Here is a 15,422-nt window from a genome sequence, read left to right as displayed (position 1 = left end):
ACGAGGGTGGGCTCTGTTATTTAGCCAATAAAAACCTATAGTTACTAACTTAACTCGTCGCTTTTCATGAACTGAATTGATAGGTATATCAATTTTATTGGCTAAATTTTGAAATGTCTTCAACGGAGCAGCCAAACGACCAGTCAGACGTACAGCCTCAGCCAAACGGCCATCTACAACAGCCACAGCAGCCGGCCTGGCTGCGAGCCCTCCGACCGCCGTACCTGGATCTAAACCCACAGGCAGCGAACTCAGCCCTCGACTTCGAACACTGGCTGAGCTGTTTCGAATCCTACCTGGGAGAATCCGGCGTGCCTCCGGGATCCAAACTAAGAGTTCTGACCGCCCAGGTGAGCCCTAAAGTATTTGCATTCATCCGGGACCTTGCTACATACGAGGACGCCCTCAACCTGCTGAAAGAGCAGTACCGGAGACCTGTAAATTCTATGTATGCCAGACATCTCCTAAGATCCCACTCGCAACAGCCAGGAGAGTCTGTAGATGAATTTTTACGGGCGCTACAAACACTCGGCAGGGACTGTGACTTTAAAGCTGTAACGGCTGCAGAAAATACTGAAGGGAATATCCGCGATGCCTTCGTGAAAGGCCTTCGGTCCGACTACTCACGGCAAAGACTGCTCGAATCAAAGGACCTCGACCTGAATACAACTGCAGCCCTCGCTCGCTCTCTGGAAGTGGCCCATCGGGACCGCGAGGCGTACTCCAGGTACTGTGCTGCGCGACCCTGGGACTCGGGCCCGACCCTGGGACTCGGGCCCGACCCCGGCCGCAATACCCCTCGCACCGCCGCCTCTGGGACCTACCTCAGCGTCGGCGTCCCGGAACCGATCGGGACCGCCACCCCAGGTACCGGCTGCGACATCGGAGCCCCGCGATCGGGCCGCCGGCTGCTTCTGTGCTGCGCGACCCTGGGACTCGGGCCCGACCCCGGCCGCAATACCCCTCGCACCACCGCCTCTGGGACCTACCTCAGCGTCGGCGTCCCGGAACCGATCGGGACCGCCACCCCCGGTACCGGCTGCGACATCGGAGCCCCGCGATCGGGCCGCCGGCTGCTTCTTCTGTGGCCAGGCGAAACACCCGAGGGCGCGCTGCCCTGCAAGAAACGCGACCTGCTCCGACTGCCACAAGAAAGGCCACTTCGCGAAGGCCTGCAGGGGGAAAGCCACAGACGCCAGCAGTGCCTCATGCGAGTTGTGGGGGCGGCCATCTTTCATCAAGGCCACAGATGCCAGTATCCCCTCGTGTGAGTCGTGGGGGCGGCCATCTTTGATCAAGGCCACCGACGCCGGCAGTGCCTCATGTGAGTTGTGGGGGCGGCCATCTTCTCCGCCATTTTATTCAACGTCGTGGGCACCGCCATTTTGTTCACCACACTCGACCGCCACCTTGTCTCCAGACCTGACCACCGCCTCACCCGCAGACTACAGCAGCTCGCTCAGCCATACACTAGCCTCCGTCACACTTGACCAAGCTCGCCCGCATCACCTGTCCAAGTCCATGATGGACATCAAAGTAAACGGCCACGCCACGACCTGCCTGTTCGACAGCGGAAGCACGGAGAGTTTCATCCATCCAGACACGGTGAGCCACTACTCCCTCACTGTCCGGCCAACACGCAACCGGATCTCGATGGCGTCGAGGTCCCATTCTACAGACATCAGCGGCTACTGTGTTGTGACCCTGTCGGTTAGGGGCACGGAGTATAAAAATTTTAAACTTCTCATCCTGCCCCAGCTCTGCGCTGCCATCCTACTAGGGCTGGACTTCCAATCCCACCTTCAAAGTGTCACTTTGGCATACGATGGACCCCTCCCCCCACTCACAGTCGACAACCAGCAGCTTTTAAACCGCCCACCGCGTACCACCTGCGGCCTATCCACCCTCAAGGTCCCGCCCCCCTCCCTGTTCGCCAACCTCACCCGCGACTGTAAACCCGTCGCTACCAAGAGCAGGCGGTACAGCGCCAGGGACAGAGCTTTTATTAGCTCTGAGGTGCAGCGTCTCCTGAAGGAGGGCATCATCGAGAGGAGCAACAGCCCCTGGCGTGCCCAGGTCGTAGTCGTTAAGACCGGCGATAAAAACCGCCTGGTCATCGACTACAGCCAAACCATAAACCGGTACACCCAGCTGGACGCATACCCCCTTCCCCGCATATCTGATATGGTCAATCAGATTGCACAGTACCGGGTATTCTCTACCATTGACCTTAAGTCGGCCTACCACCAACTCCCTATCCGCCCTGAGGACCGCCAGTATACCGCCTTCGAGGCGAATGGCCGCCTCTACCACTTCCTTAGGGTTCCCTTCGGCGTCACCAACGGGGTTTCGGTCTTCCAAAGGGAGATGGACCGGATGGTTGACCAGAACGGGCTGCATGCCACGTTCCCTTACCTAGATAACGTCACCATCTGCGGCCGCGACCGGCAGGACCATGATGTTAATCTGGAGAGATTCCTCCGTACGGCCCAATGGCTGAACCTCACCTACAATAAGGAGAAATGTGTGTTTAACACTTTGCATCTTGCCATCCTCGGCTGCGTAGTAGAGAACGGAGTCATCGGCCCCGACCCCGAAAGAATGCGCCCCCTCATGGAGCTTCCCCTCCCCCACTGTCCAAAGGCGCTGAAGAGAACCCTGGGGCTCTTCGCCTACTATGCCCAATGGGTGTCCAATTATGCGGACAAAGCCAGACCCCTCATGAAGTCCACCTCCTTCCCCCTGACGGCAGAAGCATGCGCAGCCTTCTCCCTCATAAAGGGAGACATTGCTAAGGCCACAATGCACGCGGTGGATGAGTCTATCCCTTTCCAAGTGGAGAGCGATGCATCTGACTTCGCCCTAGCTGCAACCCTTAACCAGGAGGGGAGACCTGTGGCCTTCTTCTCAAGGACCCTCCAGGGCTCTGAGATCCGACACTCTTCGGTCGAGAAGGAGGCCCAGGCGATCGTGGAGGCAGTACGACGCTGGAGGCATTACCTGGCAGGCAAACGATTTACCCTCCTCACCGACCAGCGTTCGGTCGCTTTTATGTTTAATAACAAGCTGAGGGGCAAAATCAAGAACGACAAGATCTTGAGGTGGAGAATTGAGCTCTCCACCTATGATTATGATATCTTGTACCGGCCTGGTAAACTGAACGAACCCCCAGATGCTCTATCACGAAGTACATGCGCCAACGCGCAAATTGATAGACTGCAGACCCTCCACAACGACCTCTGCCACCCCGGGGTCACCAGACTTTACCACTTCATTAAGGCCCGCAACCTGCCCTACTCCATCGAGGAGGTCAGGACCATGACCAGGAACTGCCAAACCTGTGCCGAATGCAAACCGCATTTCTTTAAGCCGGACAGAGCAAGCCTGATCAAGGCCACCCGCCCCTTCGAGCGCTTGAGCATCGATTTTAAGGGGCCCCTCCCGTCCTCTGACCGTAATGTGTACTTCCTCAACATTATTGATGAGTACTCCCGTTTCCCCTTTGCCTTCCCCTGCCCAGACATGACCAGTACCACGGTCATCAAATGCCTGAACGACCTCTTCGCCTTGTTCGGGTTCCCGAACTATATACATAGCGACCGGGGCTCATCCTTCATGAGCGAGGAACTTCGCCAGTTCCTACTAGCGAGAGGTATTGCTGCAAGCAGGACCACCAGCTACAACCCCCGAGGGAACGGCCAGGTGGAAAGAGAGAACGCGACTGTCTGGAAGGCCGTTCTCTTAGCCTTAAAGTCTAAGGGCCTCCCAACCTCGCGCTGGCAGGAAGTCCTCCCGGCAGCGCTGCATTCCATCCGGTCACTGCTTTGCACTGCCATTAACGCCACCCCCCATGAACGAATGTTTGTTTTCCCCAGGAAGTCGACTACGGGAACCTCGCTACCAACATGGCTGACTTCTCCGGGGCCCGTCTTGCTGCGAAAGCACGTGAGGGCCCATAAAATGGACCCCCTGGTCAAGAGGGTGGACCTCCTGCATGCCAACCCCCAGTACGCCTATGTGGCATACCCAGACGGGCGGGAGGACACAGTCTCCTTACGAGACCTCGCACCCTCGGGCATCCCTGAGACACCACCATTACCCCCCACCACCCCCCCAGATCCAGCCCAGGTAGACGGCATGCCGGAACCCCCCGAGCCTTCGCCGACCACGCAGACACCAGCATTAACATCAGATACTGCATCACCGCCGCCGCTGCTGCGCCGATCAGAAAGGCTTACGAGGCCTCCGGACAGACTGACATACCCGAACTGGTAGTACACTTCACCCCGCCGGACTCAAATTTAAACAAGGGGTGAATGTGGCAAACCACTTTTATCGTTCACTATCGTTACACTATGGTTATCACTGTTTATATCGTTACACTATGGTTATCACTGTTTACACTGTTGTATCGCTACACAAGGTCACCTCTTGTCACGCTGTTATACCTGGGCTGACCACAGCTGACTCCGCCCCATGGCTCCGCCTGCTTGCCCAGGTATAAAGGTGGTCGACTGGCTGGTATTCCTCCTTGTTGGATCCGATCACCCACGAGGGTGGGCTCTGTTATTTAGCCAATAAAAACCTATAGTTACTAACTTAACTCGTCGCTTTTCATGAACTGAATTGATAGGTATATCAGAGTCCCCTTTAAATAGCGCCCCCCGCACCCCGCAGCGACTGGGAACCGTTCCCCTCTACCAGTCGCTGGGGGCGCCAGGCGCAAAGAAGGGCGGCGCCACTGAAGTTCCGGTTTGGGGCGCACAAAGGGCGTTGCACGATGAAATGACATCAGGATCTGCGCGCGCAGCTGAGCACGCGCAAATACTTTGCGCCGACGCTAAATCTCTAGTGAAGTTGGGGAGAGGCGCAGATCGCGCTGCGCCCGGCCGCTAGCTGCCTAGCGCCCAACATCTCCTCCTCCTAAGGCGCTACCGGCTGGCGCAAGCAACTGAATTTCTAGGCCTTAGTAACTTCCCCACAACTGATGTTAGACTAATGGGCCTCTAATTTCCTAGTTTATCTCTCTTGCCCTTCTTAAATAGTAGAGTGACATTGGCAGTTTTGCAATCCAAGGGGACAATACCTAAATCAAGAAAGTTTTTGAAGATCGTGACTAATGCATCAGAAATCTCCTCATCTACTTCTTTTAGTACTCTGGGGTAGAAACCATTGGGCCCTGGAGATTTGTCTATCTTTAATAACATTAGTTTCTCCAACACCATGTTTTTATTTATATTGAATCTAGTTAGTTCCTCTTGATTTATTTGTAGTTGTCTTTTACCTCTGGTATTTTATCCTCATCCTCTACTGTGAAGACCGATACAAAGTAGCTGTTTAATAAGTCTGCCATTTCCTGGTTTTCAGGCTGCAAATTCTCTGAGAAAAATGAAACTTGGGTAATTTTTTTAAGTGTTCCCTGTCTGGTTTATTTCATTATTTCTGCTCTTTCCCTTGGATTTTCTGTATGTTTATTATTGCTTTTTTGGATTCTTTCATATTTCATAGAACCATACAGCTCAGAAGGAAGCCATTTGGCCCATTGTGCCTGTACCAGCTCTTTGAAAGAGCTATCCAATTCGTCCCAATTCCCTCTTTTCCCATAGCCCTGCCAATTTTTCCCCTTCAAGTATTTATTTATCCAATTCCCTTTTGAAAGTCACTATTGTATCTGCTTACAGCATCCTTTCAGGCAGTGCATGCCAGATCATCATAACTCGCTGCGTAAAAACATTTCTCCTCATCTGTCCTTTGGTTTTTTGCCAATTACCTTAAATCTATGTCCCTGGTTACTGACCCTCCTGCCAGTGGAAAGAGTTTCTTCCTCAATATTTTGAACACCTCTATTAAATTTGCCCTTAACCTTCTCTGCTCTAAAGAGAACAATCCCAGCTACCCTAATCTCTGCACATAACTGAAATCTCTCACCTTGATACTATTCTAGTAAATCTTCTCTGCACCCTCTCCAAGGCCTTGACATTTTTTAATTCTTTTACTTTCCTTCCACTTATTCCTGATATTTTAATCAGCAGACTGAGAACATTTTATTAAATGTGGTTTAATGTTAGGAAATATTTCTTTAAGTTAAAACTGTATTTGTTTTAAAATGAAATATTAACATCAAAACCAAAATTGCAAAATGTGTTGTTAAATGGCAGTTTCCTAGCAGATAAGGGAATTAGGGGTTACGGGGAGAGGGCAGGGAAGTGGACGTGAGTCTAGATTCGGATCAGCCATGATCCTATTGAATGGCGGAGCAGGCCCGAGGGGCCGTATGGCCGACTCCTGCTCCTACTTCTTATGTTCTTATGTTCTAACATAAAATCTGCTGTTTACTGTTAATTCAGATATTTATTTCTTTATGCGTTGGCTGGATAAATACCACAAAGAACATGCTGATGCAGTCAGTATTAAGCAGAAGAAAGACTTAGGATTGCTACTGATTGATAACACAGCTCTCAAGAAGACACTAATTCCTTCACCTCTGCTCTGTCTGGAGGTAAACCTTTGTCAAAAATCTTATGACTTTTCTTGTTTACATATATTTAATAAAATAAGCAGATTTAGGTCTCCTGCTGTCGTGTTTGTGTCAGAAGAGTTAATGATAAAAAGCTATTAGCTGCTAAGTATCTAGATGGTTAACTGGACAAGTATTCCTTTGTTTTTTTTTAATGTTATTTTCTCCCTTTTGCTTTCCGTACTCCTGTTTTGGGGGGATAGAACCTGGCCTCTGCTCAGTGCTTTCCCCGATGGCATGACAGATGCCTGGTACTGACTATAGGGCATCTACAGTTGCACTTTTGGCACTCCATATTATTGTGACTTGGGTTCCAATATGTGTTCTACTGTGTTGCCCGGTTTGTTAAATATCTAAATGCTATGACTCAATGTCGTAGTGTCCTCATTTTATAGTGAGTTGAGTTGCAACGTAAAATAAACAATTGCTCTTTATTTTGAGATTGTTCATTACATGGTGGAACTCAATTCACTATAATGTGGGATGCCAAACAGACTTTAAAAAGGGGATATTCTGTCCTTATTTTCATATTTTAATTTTAAAAACTGCTATGTTTACATTTATAATGGGAACTGGTTGTGTAAATTTGTCATGCTGTACTTACACACTCCTGCTAGTGGTGGCACTGCAGTATAATTACAGCATGACAAGTTCACACAGGTAGTTTCAATTACAAATGTCAACATGTTAGAAATGTTGGAGAGACAAGCTTGGAGTTGTCACTGTGCCATGAAAAAGAGTTCTAGATGTAGAGTCTTTTTGCTTTTTAATTTATTAGATGAAATGATACTCACAGATAACACATGTGAAGATGCAAGGGCTGCGGGAAACCTCACATTGCAGTTGCTGACCTAAGTAGCAGGGTGGCCAACTCTCTTTCTTTCTTCAACTTTGCATTACAATGGTCCAGTTGTTTTACCCTCAGCTCCAGGCCTTTACATCATATATCTTCCATGACCTTTAATCTTAGTTTACATTAATTTCCATTAGCTCAGCATTCCAGAGACACTCTGTCACAATGGTGGCGATCTACGACCTTCACTCATAAGCTGCCTGTCTAACTACATCTAGGGGAAAGGGTAATAGAAATCCCTTAGATGGTTGTAAGACAGATCAATTTATCTAAGAGAAGGTCAGAACTACAGAAAGAATAAAGAACTACCTTTATGACTCCAGCCACAAAGGGTCCTTGAGGATCTTAGCTGGTCTGGATGCATTCCAGATACTACCTGCTTCAGCAGTTTGCTGCAGACACTGTCTTTTAATCACAGAATGGGGCCCTCAGCACATATGTAACCCGAACACAATGTCGCTTAGTATAGTTTCTTTAACAGATGGATACATTTATAGTGGAAAAAGTTGACTGGAAATGTGCATTGTTCAATCTCCCATGGTGATAGTGTACACTTGGCGTCAAGACCAAATATACCTTCAGATAAAGTGGGGTTAGAGGGTAGGTGATAATTGGACCAGGGCATATGGACATGATTCAGTTCCCATTTTAAAGGCAGATATTCTATCTTTATTTTTATATTTCCATTATCAGTTTACTATGTCCACCTTTATAATGGAAACTGCCTTTGTAAACTCGTCACACTTCAGTTACACCCTCCTGCCAGTTGTGGCATTGTGGTGCCTCTATTGAGGTTAGTGTGTAATTACAGCATGGCAAGTTTACATAGACACGTTCCATAATACATGTGGCCATAGGAACTTATAATAGAAAAAATTGACAGGAAATGTGTAATAATTTTAATATATTAACATATCTTTACATTAATCAGTACAATACTCTACTATTTTTTTCTCATTATGCCCCTTTATGCTAGACAAATAATTATGGCTTTAATATGTCCAACTTGTCAAAAGTGACGACAAATATATATATTTTTAAAATTTCACCTACAATTGGAAGCGATGTATAATTTTATTGGCCCAAATTTTGCGGTCAGCAGCGAAGTGTTGGCGCTCTCCGCTGACCTCGAAGAAAGCTGCTGACAAAGATCTAGCAATCTCTGTGGCATGGATTTCACCTCTCCCAAAGTTAATTTGATTCTGGCGCCAAGTCAAGGGGATCTCCAGCATCCAGCATCAGTGATATCATCAATCACACTAAGAATTCTCACAGACAGCAAACCAGGAAGTAAAATGCACTGATTATCCTTCACTTTTTAATCATTTTACAGAGAACGAAATAAAGATTGGGACATACACATAGGATTAAGGTAGAAGCTGAAATATCATAAACAAACTTAAAAAAAATTATTATATTTAAAAACCATGGAATTTTTTTCATAATGGAAAAAATTGACATTCCACAAATATAAAATTAGTTTTTCAGAGCCAGAACAGTTGTTCAACAGTAGTTATGACTCAGTACGCCGTTAAAAACCCAGTTATACCTCATTGAACAAGCCTTAACTTTTTAGGGGGGTTTTAACAACGATATTATGGCATAAAAGTGGAAGTTCTCATCAGTTCAGTGATTTCAATTGATTGCTGGCTGCACGGAGTTCAACAGCACAGTCTGTGGAGGAGCAGGGAATGACTGACAGCAACTTCTGGATTCCGCTTTTAACTGTGCACGTGCAGATGCCAGACGTTGCTGTCAGTTTCACAGTTGTAATGATGCCGAATGCTGACAGTTTCGCCGTTATTACAACTGCAAATTCCGGGCCATTATTGTGCACTATTCCATATATGCAAAAGCTTTTATCGGTATATCAGGAGGAAAAGACTGGTAAAATCCCAAGTCGGTCCCTTGCAGTCCGATTCGGGAGAATATATAATGGAGAATAAGGAAATGGCAGACCAATTAAACTCATACTTTGGTTCTGTATTCACAAAGGAGGACACAAATAACCTCCCAGGAATATCGGCAAACATAGGGACTAATGAGAGGGAGGAGCTGACAGAAATTAGTATCTCTAGGGATATGGTGTTGGGTAAGTTGGGGGGACTGAAGGCCGACAAATCCCCGGGGCCTGATAAACTACATCCTAGGGTACTTAAGGAGGTGGCCCTGGAGATAGCAGATGCTCTAAGGATCATCTTCCGGAACTCCATTGACTCGGGAACAGTACCCGTGGATTGGAGGGTAGCTAATGTTACCCCAATATTTAAAAAGGGGGGTAGAGAGAAAGCAGGGAATTATAGACCAGTAAGCCTTACATCGGTTGTGGGCAAAATGCTAGAGTCCATTATTAAGGATAAAATAGCGGAGCACTTGACAAATGGGGAAAGGATCAGACAGAGTCAACATGGATTTACAAAGGGTAAATCGTGTTTGACTAATCTGCTGGAATTTTTTGAGGAAGTAACTGGTAAAATAGATGGGGGAGAGCCAGTGGATGTGGTGTACCTTGACTTCCAGAAAGCCTTCGATAAGGTTCCACACAAAAGATTATCATGCAAAATTAAGGCTCATGGGATTGGGGGCAAAGTATTAACGTGGATAGAGAACTGGCTGGCGGATAGAAAACAGAGAGTTGGAATAAACGGCTCGTTTTCGGAGTGGCAGGCAGTGACCAGCGGGGTGCCGCAAGGATCTGTCCTGGGACCCCAGCTGTTCACAATATATATAAATGATCTGGATCAGGGAATTGGATGCAATATTTCCAAATTCGCTGACGACACTAAACTAGGAGGAGGGGTGGGCTCTGATGAGGATGTCAGGAGGCTACAGTGCGATTTGGACAGGTTGGGGGAATGGGCGGATACGTGGCAGATGCACTATAATGTGGATAAATGCGAGGTTATCCACTTTGGAGGTAAAAACAGGAGGGTAGATTATTATCTAAATGGCAATAGATTGGGAGATGGGGAAGTGCAGAGGGACCTGGGTGTTCTTGTGCACCAGTCACTGAAGGAGAGCATGCAGGTGCAACAGGCGATTAAGAAGGCAAATGGTATGTTGGCCTTCATATCAAGGGGGTTCGAGTATAGGAATAGGGATACCTTACTACAGTTGTACAAGGTGCTGGTGAGACCGCATCTGGAGTATTGTGTACAGTTTTGGTCGCCCCATCTGCGGAAGGATGTTCTTGCCATGGAAAGAGTGCAACGGCGATTCACCAGGCTGATACCTGGAATGGCGGGAATGACCTACGAAGAGAGATTAAATAGTTTGGGCTTGTACTCACTGGAGTTTAGAAGATTGAGAGGGGATCTCATCGAAACATATAAAATTATGGCAGGCCTGGACAGGCTGAATTCAGAGAGAATGTTTCCAATGGCCGGGGAGCACAGAACCAGGGGCCACAGTCTAAAAATAGCGGGCAAATCATTTAAAACAGAGATGAGGAAGAATTTCTTCACTCAAAGAGTGGTGAGCCTGTGGAATTCCCTGCCACAGAGGGCTGTGAAGGCTAATTCAATAAATATTTTCAAGAGAGAATTGGATATATTTCTGAAGGCTAAGGGGATTAAGGGTTACGGAGAAAAGGCGGGGACGGGGTACTGAACTGGTAAGATCAGCTATGATCTCAGACGAAGATCAGCCATGATCTCATTGAATGGCGGAGCAGGCTCGAAGGGCCGAATGGCCTACTCCTGTTCCTATCTCTATGTATCTATGTATTTGGTCGTATAATAAGGGAGTGTCTTTTTGTGCTTTCATAAGGCTACTCTTAAACCCAATTAAATTGGTTAAGGTGAAATGTACACATTGACGGGCTAATGTCTAATTTAATAAGCCTGAAATAAATTTGAACCTGATTATTTATAATGGGAAAACAGCTCAATAGTTACAATACAGTAGGAAGTAAGAGGAAATTGGTGATAATATTTGTCGCACTGTTTTGAATTTCTTTTGGTTAGGTTATTAATGAGATTCTTCCGATTCTTGCCAAGAAGAAGACAGATGCGATTATTCGTGAAGCACAGGATGCTGAGTATAAACTTGAAATTGTTCCAACTGCTACGATGGAGTATGTGAATAATTTGCTATTCCTTGATGAGATGCAGGATAGGGTATGCTGGAATTTTTTTTCATAATGTATACTGTAAATGTAACACACTAGTAAAGTTCCAACCTTCCCCACTCCAACTCTTCCTCTTTACTATTCGCATATCCTTCTTCAGTAAGGCGTAGGGGAAGGTCTTGCTGCACTTTTCTTCACGGGGCCAAGCCTGGAGCTGTTTTTTTACCATTCCCAATCCCAATGTTCTTGCACCGGTAGAGAAGGGTATCATTGTGTGATCCCATGTTTGGAAAATAAAAATAGTTTAATGATAATTAGGGATGATTTCCATTTTATGCCATCTGTAGTGAAATTGTAAACTTGTTTTTGAAGAGAAGCTTTACAATTCCAATGCATTTCATGCACAGAGGAAATGTTCACCCAATGCGGTAGGAATGCAACTAGAATTCATTTCTTTAAATGAAAAAATGTAAATGTAAAGAAAAGTAGGTTTATATTTGAATCATATTTATTTGTGTGCATATTTCTATATGCTAAACATTTTAGATTTTGATTATTTTGTTTTCAATTTTCTCATTAAATTTGAAGGTCATTATAAATGGAGTGATTCTTGTTCATGTGATTCACCAGTGAGAAGTTGTTTTTAAGTTTTTAAATCACGCGCTATCTAGGGGAGGAGTAAGAAAGCAAAATAGCTGATCTCATATTTGGAATTTAAAAAGAAAGAGCGACTTGCCGCTACAATCAGAAAGTGACCTTCAAACCTTCAATCCGATTCTGGTCAAAGCAGCTCTTGCAAATTTAATTTACTCCTCATCCTTTCCAGTGGTGTCCCCCAGGGGTCGGTATTAGGACCAGTGCTCTCTATGATATATATTCATGACCTTGACTTGGGTATACAAGGCATAATTTCAAAGTTTGCAAATGACATGAAACTGTGTCGTAATGTAGAAAACAGTGAGGAGGATAGTAACAGATTTCAGGGGGACATAGACAGATTGGTGAAATGGGCAGACACATGGCAGATGAAATTTAACGCAGAGAAATGTGAAGTGATTAATTTTGTTAGGAAGAGTGAGGAGAGGCAATACAAACTAAATGGTACAATTTTAATGGGGTGCAGGAACAGAGAGACTTGGGGGTGTACGTACACAAATCTTTGAAGGTGACAAGACACATTGAGGAGACATATGGGATCCTTGGCTTTATAAACAGAAGAAGGTTAGGTTGGAGGATCCCATGCATTTCAGAGAGCCTGTTCACTATGGCTGTGCATCCGGCCGCCTGATTTGCCTTTATTCACTGCACCCACGTGATCCTTATTATCTAAGTGCTGTTACTGAAAAAACAGGCCTGTAGCATGCTGATAATGTAACTGTCTAGTGTTCTGTGTACTGGAGGTCACTTGCCATGATAGCTCAGAGAGGAATTGCTGACTTCTCGTAGTTGTGCAGTACATGACACCACTTATTCCTCAGATATCTCCTAAAGGTGGTGATTGCTTCAGCTACAATGGGAAGTGCAGTGCAAATGGTTGACTATCTCTGCCGGCCATTGTGAACCCATGGGTAGACCTGAGTCACATGTTCCTGCTGACACTGACTCTCCTCAGGCACTACTCCTTTGTGAGGTAGCATCTTTTTTGTGGTAGCTTGATGTGCCTTCTATGACCTCTAAGCTCCCAGGTTACCCTCCCTTTAGTGTCTTGTTTATGGCTATGACATATGCTGCACTACTCGTGCTGTGGTGATGAAAAAAAAACATTATCCTATTCACTTCTGAACAGTGGTAAATTTTGACATTTCTGAAGGGGATGCAAGCAATGAAGGTATAAGATTTATTTTCGAGGAGGGGTTGAGAGAGAGGCAATGTTCCTTCTGAAATACTGATTTTTGGTACTTTATTTGAAGCATTTCCAGCATGTGTGAGATTTTCGGTTGGAATGACTAGATAAGTACTGATCGGTTATATATCAGAGTCAGCTTGCTTCACTTGATAGCTTGCTTGCCTTTGATTCAGAAGGTTGCGTCTTCAAGACTGTAACATCTCACTGCAGTCCTGAAGGCATGTTGCATTGTCAGAGCGGCTGTCTTTCACATGAGACATTAAACTGAGGCCCTGTCTGTTTGTTCCGGTGGTTCAGATGGACTTAAAGAAGAGCATGGAGTTCTCTTGATATTCTGGACAACATTTCTCATTCTACTAACACCTCCAAGAACAAATTAGCTATTCATTTATCTAATTTTCTGTTTTTGGGCCTTTGCTCTGCACAAATTGGCTGCTCTATTTATTATCTACATAATATTACTGACTACACTTCAAAAATAATACACTGACTGTAAAGAGCTATGGGCTATCCTGAGAATATGAAAGGTACTATATGACTCCAAGGTCTTCTACTAATTCTGGAGGTTACTTTTCTGTCTTCTTGGTGACTCACTTCTGGAATGATCTCATCTTTTTTCCATGGATCATTGTTTGTACAAATCCCGAGCGAATGTAAGTTTTTCCCCCAAGGTTATGGATGTCATTGTGGAAATGCCAAGTACTTGTTAATGATAGTGGATCTTTTCTCAATTCAGGTTCAATGTGCAACAGAATCTTAAGTGATCTTTGTGATTCCAAACATGGAAAACCCCATGAGTGGAAGGTACTAGGATCACCAGCAGCAGCCTGCATTGCAGGGAATACAGTCATATCATTTTCACCTTTTGGATTTTTGTGAAACATTTCAAGTTGGATTTGTGACTATGACAAACCTGGAAGCACAGCATTTACTGGCACGTGCATTGGCCCCTATCCTCCGCAGTGACGTGGTTTTGCTGATGACTAAAGCAAACTGTGGAGGGGAGGCTGTGGTGTAGCAGAGGGGAGGCTGTGGTGTAGCAGAGTGGCAACTTGGATTGTTTAACTACTGGTAGAGCATGAAACATGGAATTCAACTGGATACGCTTAAGGGCTGCAACAAATACACACAAGGGTGGGAGTTGGCCCACGGATCTAACAATAAGCAACCTTGTGATAGAAGGTTTAATGATAACTTTAGTAACACAACTACTGACTTTTATTTAGATTGAAGTATTGGAAGAAGAATCAAATATTGTTGTAATGATGTATCAGCTCATCGAGAAGCACAAGATTTCCACCCCTCCTGAAGATCTTGCTGTATTTGCAACTTTGAGACCTTCAATATCTTCAGTTCGCACTGTAATTGACAGAGCTGTAAATGAAAGAGACAGCAATATTAACAAATTATGTCGCTGTATGGATAAAGACATAGACGTGCTGAATGAGGAGGTCAGAGCAGTGAGGATGCAAGAACAGGTAGGTCAATCATTGCTATCTTCATCCTCAGCCCTTATTCTGCATTCCATGTTTCTTTTAATTGCACTTGTTAGAGAATTTCAAGTATTTGAATGTTTCTTCTCTCTTCTCACTGTTGGGGAGCCCTGCCCACCAGCTGTGCAATTCAAAAATTTGGATGCTCATTGCCCATGGTTTTCTGACCATTTTCTGTCCAACATGCACAATTGGTGGGAGAACCTCCCTATTGCCAGTGCAGACTTATAAAATGGCCCCACGTGTGTTTCAAAGTTATGCAATTTGAAGCAGTTTTCTTAACCATCTTTCCAGTTCATGGATGTGGAGTGTTTTTCAAACTAAGACAAGCATCACCTCGGTTTCGTCATTTGGATCACAGACCAGCACTGGGTCCCTGGACATGCATAACGCTGAAAGGAAAGGGCTAATTTTTCGATTTTGCACTCAGTGGGGAGCCTCATTGCCAAGAGCATATATCAGAAATTTGTGTTCATGCCGCAATGGACTATCTGACCACAGTGGCACCAATTTCTAATATGGGCAAGGTTTCCTGCCAGAAATGTGAAATTGGAAAATTACCCCTGCATCCTAAGGCCTAATTTTGGTTTAGGAGCTCACTCACATTGTTCTGGAACTAATTAACCCAATCACATTTTTAGACT

General features: G+C 45.7%; 1 protein-coding gene across 3 annotated transcripts in view; it reads left to right on the top strand.

The window, feature by feature from the left end:
• dnah6 (dynein, axonemal, heavy chain 6) overlaps positions 1–15,422 on the top strand; it is a 1,317,984-nt gene that overhangs the window by 606,311 nt on the left and 696,251 nt on the right. For all 3 annotated transcript variants that reach the window (XM_085993638.1, XM_085993630.1, XM_085993647.1), the window contains 3 exons: positions 6,348–6,499; positions 11,336–11,488; positions 14,512–14,763. In XM_085993638.1, the coding sequence (XP_085849764.1) occupies positions 6,348–6,499; positions 11,336–11,488; positions 14,512–14,763 (557 nt within the window). The remainder of the gene's footprint in view (positions 1–6,347; positions 6,500–11,335; positions 11,489–14,511; positions 14,764–15,422) is intronic.

This window comes from Somniosus microcephalus, chromosome 1 (assembly GCF_052327205.1).
Source record: "Somniosus microcephalus isolate GS21.2 chromosome 1, FLI_Smic_1.0, whole genome shotgun sequence".
Classification (NCBI taxonomy): domain Eukaryota; kingdom Metazoa; phylum Chordata; class Chondrichthyes; order Squaliformes; family Somniosidae; genus Somniosus; species Somniosus microcephalus.
The sequence above is the reverse complement of the archived record's forward strand: the minus strand, read 5'-3'. Positions and strand labels throughout refer to the sequence as shown.